The sequence below is a fragment of the Oncorhynchus nerka genome, linkage group LG24 (assembly GCF_034236695.1).
Source record: "Oncorhynchus nerka isolate Pitt River linkage group LG24, Oner_Uvic_2.0, whole genome shotgun sequence".
NCBI classification, from domain to species: Eukaryota; Metazoa; Chordata; class Actinopteri; order Salmoniformes; family Salmonidae; genus Oncorhynchus; species Oncorhynchus nerka.
Window position 1 is genome coordinate 11,348,731 of NC_088419.1, and position 11,295 is coordinate 11,360,025.

At 42.3% G+C, this 11,295-nt stretch overlaps 1 protein-coding gene across 1 annotated transcript; it reads left to right on the plus strand.

Moving 5' to 3' along the window:
• Nucleotides 1-619: 619 nt before the first annotated feature.
• Nucleotides 620-9,687, plus strand: ak7a (adenylate kinase 7a). Its single transcript, XM_029630896.2, has 18 exons — nt 620-724; nt 818-976; nt 1,347-1,461; nt 4,327-4,421; nt 4,691-4,801; nt 4,886-4,969; nt 5,066-5,154; nt 5,284-5,374; nt 5,501-5,578; nt 6,044-6,193; nt 6,476-6,604; nt 6,850-6,955; nt 7,106-7,234; nt 7,365-7,421; nt 7,504-7,701; nt 7,888-8,108; nt 8,776-8,934; nt 9,317-9,687. Exons 1-18 carry the CDS (start codon nt 638-640, stop codon nt 9,350-9,352), a joined length of 2,094 nt encoding a protein of 697 aa, XP_029486756.1. The 5' UTR covers nt 620-637; the 3' UTR covers nt 9,353-9,687.
• The last annotated feature ends 1,608 nt before the right edge of the window (nt 9,688-11,295 follow it).

Here is an 11,295-nt window from a genome sequence, read left to right on the forward strand (position 1 = left end):
GAGTCTGCACTTCAACCTCATAGTATTATTTCAAATCCAAAGTGCTGGAGTACAGAGCTAAAACAACCAAGATATATGTCACTCTCCCAATACTTTTGGAGCTCACTGTATAATAGCCTACAATCACCTGTCCTATTGTGAATTGCAATAATATCAACACTATTCGTAACAGAGTAGTTTAAAAGACTAGTTGCGTTGAGTTTTGGAGGAAGACATACTTTAAATCACCAAACAATCAACACCCTTCCCACAGAGGAAGATAAAGGATGAAGGCATTTATCATTCACATGACAGGACACAACAGGTAGAAGTCATGAGGAGAGTTTTATTATGTGACTGACAAAAATAGCAAATATTTCACACAACTGGAGAAGAAGTGCTATCTTCTGCACAAAACTCCACCAAAATAACCTGTGTAAAAACGTTTACATTTATGCATTGCATTTGTTACAATATGAAATTAACATTGAATTATGTCTTTTTTTTTAAATGTATTTTTTATAATTTACTGGTATCTAAGGAAGACGCTTTTGGTGCTGTCATTGCTCATTGCTCACTTTTGCAAAGGCACTTATTTCATTGGTTGAGGTGACGTTAGCAACCCCAAAGCGTCCCTCTTTCCCCAGCAACGGCAAACATGGCAAATGAAAAGACAGGAAGTTACCGAACTAAACGGGTTTTCGTCAACAATATTGATACGTATTCATCTAAATGTATCGCAAAGGTAAAGTAGCAACGATATACGTTTTTGTATCAGAGTTTGATGTGGCGAAATATTACATAATGTAGCTGACAATGTTTTTGCGACTGTGTATAGTTTCTGTCAACCTGCATGGTTGGCGGCTCCTTGGAGGAGGCAGATGAAGAAGGTCCCGCTGAGGATGAGACAACACTTCAAGATGGGACTTTTCAAATTGTTGGAACTATCTCAAACAACGAAGGGGAAAAACCCAGTTTTGCATTACAATGTTATGCAGTGAGTATAGCTAATAACCAACTATAAACTGGGTGGTTCAAGCCCTGAATGCTGATGTTCTGACAGCAGTGGTATACCACGGGTGACAAGTCATTTATTTTTACTGCTCGTATTACGTTGGTAACCGGTTTACAATAGCAATAATGCACCTTAGGGGTTTGTGGTATATGACCAATATACCACAGCTAAGGGCTGTATCCGCGTTGTGTTGTGCGAACAGCCCTTAGCCGTGGTGTATTGGCCATATACCGAACCCCCTCTTGCCTTATTTCTTAAATATACAATATTGATATAACCACACACTTCATCATTCAGAGCTATGCAATTTTCATCTAGGCCTGTCATTGACGTCTGTCCATGTCCATTCCAGTCACAGAAGCGAGATCAGCTGCTGCCAAGCCTATTGGAATGTGATGTGGTGGTTTACAACATCTCAGAACATGCAACAGCAGAGCTGATAGATGAGGCAACTTGGGCAATTTCAGGTAGGCTATGGACCAGTCCATCTGTTGGATGAAACCATCATGATAAATTCACTCTCAGATAGGGTTGTCAGAGTTAATCAGTTTTACTCAAGTTAACTTTTTGTAATTAAAAAATAAATAAATTGTGTTTTAGTCGCAGTCTGAAAACATTCAAAATACACATCATCTATACAGATAAAAACAACAATGTAATGTCAAAACAAGTTGACATTGAAGTTAAAAGTGACCTTTATCAATTTGCTTGATTTTGCAAACCATTACTTTGGACAAAATCAAGATGTCAATATTCTTGTAATGCTTTTTGTATAAAAATAAACGTTTAATTACAGCTCAATTTGAGCAAATTCTGAATTTGCCATTGTGATTAATCACAGCAATTTCTGCGATGAACTAGATGTGTTCCTTTCTTAATGTCTGTCAGCCCTACACTCAGACTGACAGCCCTACTCTCAGACTGACAGCCCTATTCTCAGACTGTCAGCCCTACTCTCAGACTGACAGCCCTATTCTCAGACTGACAGCCCTATTCTCAGACTGACAGCCCTATTCTCAGACTGACAGCCCTACTCTCAGACTGACAGCCCTACTCTCAGACTGACAGCCCTATTCTCAGACTGACAGCCCTACTCTCAGACTGTCAGCCCTACTCTCAGACTGACAGCCCTACTCTCAGACTGACAGCCCTACTCTCAGACTTGACAGCCCTATTCTCAGACTGACAGCCCTACTCTCAGACTGACAGCCCTACTCTCAGACTGACAGCCCTATTCTCAGACTGACAGCCCTACTCTCAGACTGACAGCCCTATTCTCAGACTGACAGCCCTACTCTCAGACTGTCAGCCCTACTCTCAGACTGTCAGCCCTACTCTCAGACTGACAGCCCTACTCTCAGACTGACAGCCCTACTCTCAGACTGACAGCCCTATTCTCAGACTGACAGCCCTACTCTCAGACTGACAGCCCTACTCTCAGACTGACAGCCCTATTCTCAGACTGTCAGCCCTACTCTCAGACTGACAGCCCTATTCTCAGACTGACAGCCCTATTCTCAGACTGACAGCCCTATTCTCAGACTGACAGCCCTACTCTCAGACTGACAGCCCTACTCTCAGACTGACAGCCCTATTCTCAGACTGACAGCCCTACTCTCAGACTGTCAGCCCTACTCTCAGACTGACAGCCCTACTCTCAGACTGACAGCCCTACTCTCAGACTTGACAGCCCTATTCTCAGACTGACAGCCCTACTCTCAGACTGACAGCCCTACTCTCAGACTGACAGCCCTATTCTCAGACTGACAGCCCTACTCTCAGACTGACAGCCCTATTCTCAGACTGACAGCCCTACTCTCAGACTGTCAGCCCTACTCTCAGACTGTCAGCCCTACTCTCAGACTGACAGCCCTACTCTCAGACTGACAGCCCTACTCTCAGACTGACAGCCCTATTCTCAGACTGACAGCCCTACTCTCAGACTGACAGCCCTACTCTCAGACTGACAGCCCTATTCTCAGACTGACAGCCCTACTCTCAGACTGACAGCCCTATTCTCAGACTGACAGCCCTATTCTCAGACTGACAGCCCTACTCTCAGACTGACAGCCCTATTCTCAGACTGACAGCCCTACTCTCAGACTGACAGCCCTATTCTCAGACTGACAGCCCTACTCTCAGACTGACAGCCCTACTCTCAGACTGACAGTCCTATTCTCAGACTGACAGCCCTATTCTCAGACTGACAGCCCTACTCTCAGACTGACAGCCCTATTCTCAGACTGACAGCCCTACTCTCAGACTGACAGCCCTATTCTCAGACTGACAGCCCTACTCTCAGACTGACAGCCCTACTCTCAGACTGACAGCCCTATTCTCAGACTGACAGCCCTACTCTCAGACTGACAGCCCTACTCTCAGACTGACAGCCCTATTCTCAGACTGACAGCCCTATTCTCAGACTGACAGCCCTACTCTCAGACTGACAGCCCTACTCTCAGACTGACAGCCCTACTCTCAGACTGACAGCCCTATTCTCAGACTGACAGCCCTACTCTCAGACTGACAGCCCTATTCTCAGACTGACAGCCCTACTCTCAGACTGACAGCCCTATTCTCAGACTGACAGCCCTACTCTCAGACTGACAGCCCTATTCTCAGACTGACAGCCCTACTCTCAGACTGACAGCCCTACTCTCAGACTGACAGTCCTATTCTCAGACTGACAGCCCTACTCTCAGACTGACAGCCCTATTCTCAGACTGACAGCCCTACTCTCAGACTGACAGCCCTATTCTCAGACTGACAGCCCTACTCTCAGACTGACAGCCCTACTCTCAGACTGACAGCCCTATTCTCAGACTGACAGCCCTATTCTCAGACTGACAGCCCTACTCTCAGACTGACAGCCCTATTCTCAGACTGACAGCCCTATTCTCAGACTGACAGCCCTACTCTCAGACTGACAGCCCTACTCTCAGACTGACAGCCCTACTCTCAGACTGACAGCCCTATTCTCAGACTGACAGCCCTATTCTCAGACTGACAGCCCTACTCTCAGACTGACAGCCCTATTCTGAGACTGACAGCCCTACTCTCAGACTGACAGCCCTACTCTCAGACTGACAGCCCTATTCTCAGACTGACAGCCCTATTCTCAGACTGACAGCCCTACACTCAGACTGACAGACCTACTCTCAGACTGACAGACCTACTCTCAGACTGACAGCCCTACTCTCAGACTGACAGCCCTACTCTCAAACTGTCATATTATCTCACTGGACCTTTTGAGTTACATTGCAAATACTGCATGGCCTATAGCCTACTGTACCTACGGTAAGACGCTGTCTCCTCTTCCTTTTATGCTGCAGCTCTTCACTCAGATATTGAGAGTTTTGCATCTCAGAAGATATTCATTTTGATATCATCAGTCATGACCTGGGCAATGAGCAAGCCAGCCGATCCTGTAAGTTTCTATTCAAATCTCGTGTTTCCTAACTACTATATCTATATAGTAGGATAAAGTAATCCTTCTCACTCCCCCCCCCCCCCCCCCCTTAAAAGACTTAGATGCACTATTGTAAAGTGGCTGTTCCACTGGATGTCATAAGGTGAAAGCACCAATTTGTAAGTCGCTCTGGATAAGAGCGTCTGCTAAATGACTTAAATGTAAATGTAAAATATATGTGTCAATACACTTTTCTGAATATTACTCGTATATTTTCTGTCCTTTAGAACGACCCAGAGATTCCTCTGACAGAGGACGACTACAGGAGGAAAAGACATCATCCTAACTTCAAGGAGCACGCCAATGCAGAGAAAACGGTGCTCAAACTGGGCAAAACCGTAAGTATAATGGGTAGGGTTCGGCAATTGTCAACAACAATGTCAACAACAACAAAAACAACAAGTCTTTTGTTTACCATACAGAAAAAGTCCAAGCTGTCCAGTTATGTTGTGGCGGCAGGTGTTCAGTATGGAATGGGAGAAAACCTCCTCCACTACTTCTTCAAGGTACATCTGAACTATATAACGTGAGACATTATTGTTCTATCAAGACATCGATGGATGTTCTCTGTCTCACTCTTTCCTCTGGCTTGACTCCTCAAGACGTCTTGGCTGGGGGAGTTTGCAAAAGTTCCTGTTTTTGGGCCTGGCACAAATGTTATCCCTACCATTCATGTCAACGACCTTGCAGGGTTTGTATTTTTCAATGAGTCCATTCCATTGTATTGATGTTCAATTATTGCTTATTTAAGGGCATCTGCTAGAGTTTGGATGAAAAAAAAAAGACTAATTTTATGATATTGTCTACTTTGGTCTACAAGGGTAATTCAGAATGTAATCGACCACAAGCCAAAGATACATTATTTCCTCGCTGTGGATGATTCCAATAATACGTTTGAGGATATTGTGAAGGTAAATAGCCAGACAGACATCTTGTTGATCATTTCAAGTTGGTAAAATTGTTGCATTTCTTTCTTTTTTAAATAGATTTGTAGATCTACAAAATGGTTGGTGTATTTTTCTGTATCCCCCTGCTAGATAATAAGCTTTGTGCTCGGTCCAGGGAAGATCAAGAAAGTCCCTAAGGAGGAGGCCTACCTCACCAAAGTTCTGACGGTCTGTCTGTTTTCATCCCTCATCTCAGGTTTAGGAAAGCTAATTCAGAAATGTCTGTTGTCAGTTGGAGCATATCTTAACTAGCCTGGTCCCAGATCTGTTTGTGTGGTCTTGTTTGACCATGGGAATCTTAACTAGCCTGGTCCCAGATCTGTTTGTGTGGTCTTGTTTGACCATGGGAATCTTAACTAGCCTGGTCCCAGATCTGTTTGTGTGGTCTTGTTTGACCATGGGAATCTTAACTAGCCTGGTCCCAGATCTGTTTGTGTGGTCTTGTTTGACCATGGGAATCTTAACTAGCCTGGTCCCAGATCTGTTTGTGTGGTCTTGTTTGACCATGGGAATCTTAACTAGCCTGGTCCCAGATCTGTTTGTGTGGTCTTGTTTGACCATGGGAAATTGACAGAACAGCAGTAGATCCGGGTCTGGTCGATGTTGGAGCATCAATTTCACCTTGTTTTCCAGAACGCTGATGTGGATTACCTGAGTGTCAACCTGCGGATAGAGCCAGTCTTTCTGAAGGAAACCTTCAACCTTCACTGGGTGTCGGAGGCTGGCATCATTGATAACATCAACCGGGTGGTGGAGGAATACAAACTGTTGAGATTACTACTGGTGAGGGACCAAACCAACTACTGTATGTTTACCTCTTCTGTTCTTAGCTAGGGACTGAATATATTTTCCCAGCACCAATTTAGAATGTGAACATGTGTATTGTCTCTTATTGGAAGGAAAGCTTCGTTACACAGCAATACATAGAATGAGCACCGTGTTTAGGCTTATAGATAGATATATATTATAGATAGTGTCATTATATTATTTTATATGATATTATATACTCATTTTCAAGCCAGAAATTGTTAAAATATGTATCATGCTCTTTGGTTTCCCCATCAGCCCATCAGAATCTGTCTCCTGGGTCCTCCAGCAGTAGGAAAGAGCAGCGTGGCAGAGAAACTGTGTCAACATTACAAACTGCACCACATCAACCTCAAAGAGGTCATTGATGAGAAGATGCAACATCTGGTCAGTAAAAGCAAAGCGATGACACTTGTAAAGCGCTTCATATTTATTCTCTCTTGTAAAATAGGAAATGCGTCCCCTTGTGGTAGATCAAAAGAAATGCACCCCTTGTTATTTTCTGACATTACAGGTCTCTGTACTATACATGTACACTCTACAGTATCAATAGGTGTGTGAACCATTTTGTAAAACAACATCTTACAATATATGAATCCAGGTATTCATTTGAGTTGTCCATTATATGTCAGGAGGAGGCTGTGAATGGCACTGAGCAGGAGGGAGAGAGTGAGGAGGCGCTCAGTAACGCTCAGGACCAACTGGACTCTCTGAAGGACAGCATGGAGCAAAATGGAGGTACAATAATATTCCACAACACAGCCATGAGTTGTTCCTGAAAGCATGTTTGTCAATTTAATTTAGACTCCGCCCCTCATCTCTATAAATTGTTTGATTTTATATTATGAAGATGCAGTGGTTTCATGAACGTCATCATAATTCTTGCAGGTCGCCTGAGCGACGGGCTTGTGTACCGTATCATGCGTGATAAGCTGAACTCAACGCCTTGCAGGAACCATGGCTTCGTCCTGGACGGCTTCCCCAAGTCCTACGATCAGGCCAAGGAGATCTTCTATGGTAAACATAAATCAAATGAACGTTATTTACAATTAAAGCGTTGATGATATCGTAAAATACTTTTCAAATAAATGATGGAAAAGATAACCTTGTCATCCTGCTTGTTCTCTTAAACACGGATGTTTTCCAGATGAACTGGATGATCCCAGGTCCAAAATGCCTGCCTTCAACAAGAAGATCATTCCTGGTAAGTGATTGTTAATATAACTGAATTGCACAGTATTGCATGTCTATCACTGATCCCCCCCCCTCGTCTGTCTCTTCTGCAGAGTTCATTTTCTCCCTGGAGGCATCGGATGACTTTTTAAAGGAGCGGGTGCAGAACCTGCCTGAGAGTGTGGCAGAGAAAATGCACTACTCTAAAGACGAGTACCTTACCCGGCTGAAGAAGTTTAGAAAGGCCAACGTGGAAGATGCAACGGTTCTGAACTACTTTGACGAGCTGGAGATTCACCCAGAGCACATTGGCAAGGACGAAATACTGTAGATATTGATTTACCAAAAGAGAATCATGTGATAGATAGAATCATTTTGAAACCCTAATATTCAACTGTAACTATCAGAACCAGTAATTGTAGTAAATAGTGATTTGATTTGAACTCAACACATTGAGAGGAAGTCTGTCAGTCTTTCATAGTCTGTCTGTCTGTCAGAGGTGAACAATGCCGTCGATCCTGAATACGGTGCTGTGATGGACAAAATCACCAGGCTGGTGGGGCGTCCCAGGAACTACGGCCCCACCCCTGAGGAGAGAGAGGAGATGGAGAGGAAGTCCGTAGAGGAGACAGCACAGCGCCTGGTACTGGAGACAGCAGAGTGGAATAGGAGGGAGGCTGAGACCGCTGTCAAGATGGCCACACAGCTCGAGGAGTGGGTAAGAGATGGGCTGCATCAGAAGTAGGATACTAGAATGGGAATAGGGTGGCATGTCAGGAAACATCTCTCTCACATTACTCATTGAGATTTGATTCCATTTTGGAATCCTTATAAACTCATCTCCACATTGCTTACCCCTATCCAGTCCTCTCAGATCTATAAACTCATCTCCACATTGCTTACCCCTATCCAGTCCTCTCAGATCTATAAACTCATCTCCACATTGCTTACCCCTATCCAGTCCTCTCAGATCTATAAACTCATCTCCACATTGCTTACCCCTATTTAGTCCTCTCAGATCTATAAACTCATCTCCACATTGCTTACCCCTATCCAGTCCTCTCAGATCTATAAACTCATCTCCACATTGCTTACCCCTATCCAGTCCTCTCAGATCTATAAACTCATCTCCACATTGCTTACCCCTATCCAGTCCTCTCAGATCTATAAACTCATCTCCACATTGCTTACCCCTATCCAGTCCTCTCAGATCTATAAACTCATCTCCACATTGCTTACCCCTATCTAGTCCTCTCAGATCTATAAACTCTTAAAATCCCTCTTTGTCTACCATGGAAGAGTGGGCCACCAGCAACGACGTAAACCCTGGAGCTGTAGTTTCTGTTTAGCTGAGCTGTACATACGTTGTGTGTGGGTATCTCTAGAACCGTCACGTGACTGAGGTGAAGAGGCAGGAGCACGAGCTGCTGGAGGCTCGCTCCGCCCCCCTGAGGAACTACCTGATGAATTACGTAATGCCTTCTCTCACTGAGGGCATGATGGAGTGCTGCAAGGCCAAGCCAGACGACCCGGTAGACTTCCTGGTAATGTTTTTATTTGATTTAAAAAATAAAATAAACTTTATTAATCCCACAAAGAGAAAGATTTGTCACCGGCAAGAGATATACAGAAAAAATATACTGTTCACACGCATACATCAGAGACCAGTAGACGGAGGACTGATGGCTGGTGAAATAAGCTAAACAAATGTCTTCCATAGAAGCAAATATATTCAATAGAGTAGTAGCCTACTTCTCCTCTTCAATTATATAGGTTGCACTTCAACAATAAACGGATGTGAATTGTTGTCAGGTACCGAAGTAGCTCGGCCTACAGTAAAGAAATGTTACGTTTCCAACCCAATTGTCCTTTTTTTACTTTTCTTTTTTCTTCTAAATACTACATTTCTGTGTTTATCTATTTCAGGCTGAATATCTCCTCCGGAATAATTCACAAGATTAGTGTGATGTGGATAAGACATTCCAAACGTCTATGAGACCTTGTCGACTGGTATTATAAATGTTTTGTCATGACAGTGTTCTGTGTTGATCAAGTCTACCTTGTTTATTTTTCCCCACAAGAAATACAAAAACATATAATGCTCTGTTTGGAGGAATTATTGTAAAGATCATTTTATGAATATAATGATCTTTAACAAAAAAAAAGTGAAATGTATATTCTGATTAAATTGTGTGTTAATGCCTCTTCTACACCCACCCTAGCATGAATTGTAATCCAATTACAAACCCACAGCTGATTGGCACAGCGGCTGAATATTAAAAACAAGCGTGAAAACAGAGCTAGTGATTTTCTGAACAAGAAGTTCAACTGATTAAAACTAAAAAGCTGACATTTTAAGGCCAGGCATCACAGGCTGACATTTTTGCGTCTTAGTAATTTTGAGATTTGTTTGTATTTTGGTCTATTAATATTAGTATTTTTACGCAAAAACGTTCAAAAACGTGATGAAAATATATATTTTCTTTAGCTGATCATATTCTACCTTAATTTGAATGAATTTTAACCACTTTAAAATGGAATTATATCAATAATTTCAAAGCTCACTACATTGATTTCCCCATCATTTAAAATCCCATTTCATAGAGAATGTTACAAACTGGACTATATTTAGTAACTTACTTTGAAGAGGTGGTGATTGGGTCTAACTAAGTAGGCATTTAGGAGTCTAATTTCAGTGTACTTGTCAGACATTTACCACCACATTTTTTCTCAGCATCAGAAGCATCTGTATTCACCGATGTGTGTGTGGTTATGATAAGATATATTCTCCAGACTTGCCCTGAGGGAATTGTTGATATGTTGTAAATGTTTTATTCTAGATAACATTTTCTTTGGAAAAGGAAAAAAAAATGAATGTCATTAGTATTTTAATCTGCTCTACTAATGTCTGGTGCTGGAGTGAAACCATCCAGCACCCAGAAAAAGGGATATGTGCGATATGCAAATATGCACATATAATGAGACATCACCTAATTTGCATATTTGTACAAAATATTGATTGAAAAATATATAAAAAAAAATGTGTGTCTACGTTCAACTGGTAAAAGTTGATTGTGACATAATTAATAATAAGGCTGTAACGTAACAAAATGTGGAAAAAGTCGAGGGATCTAAATACACAATGCTCTAGTCGATTTCCAGTCGACTGCAGTTGAAAGTTCATGACCTTTGATCACATGGTTGTTGTAAAGGTCATGCAGTCCACATGTAGTTGCAAGTCAGACAATTATTGTACCAATATTCAGCGGTGAAAGTCAAATTAATCTCTTCCTGGTACGGGACTTCCTATATACAGTACCAGTCCAAGGTTTGGACACACCTTCTCATTCAAGGGTTTTTCTTTATTTTTACTATTTTCTACATTGTACAATAATAGTGATGGCATCAAAACTATGAAATAACACATATGGAATCATGTAGTAACCAAAAAAGTGTTAAACAAATCTAAATATATTTGAGATTCTTCAAAGTAGCCACCCTTTGCCTTGATGACATCTTTGCACACTCTTCCAAACAACTTAACCTGGAATACTTTTTCATCAGTCTTGAAGGAGTTCCCACATATGCTGAGCACTTGATAGCCAGGGACACACTCCAACACTTAGACATTAATTTACAAACAAAGTGTGTGTTTAGGGAGTCCACCAGATCAGAGGCAGTAGGGATGACCAGGGATGTTCTCTTGATAAGTGCGTGAATTGGACCATGTTCCTGTCCTGCTAAGCATTCAAAATGTAACTAATACTTTTGGGTGTCAGGTAAAATGTATGGAGCCAAAAGTATGTTATTTCCTTGGGGAATGTAGTGAAGTAAAAGCTGTCAAAATTATAAATAGTAAAGTAATTTACAGATACCTATCACGTTTCAGGTAAGACCCAAATGCA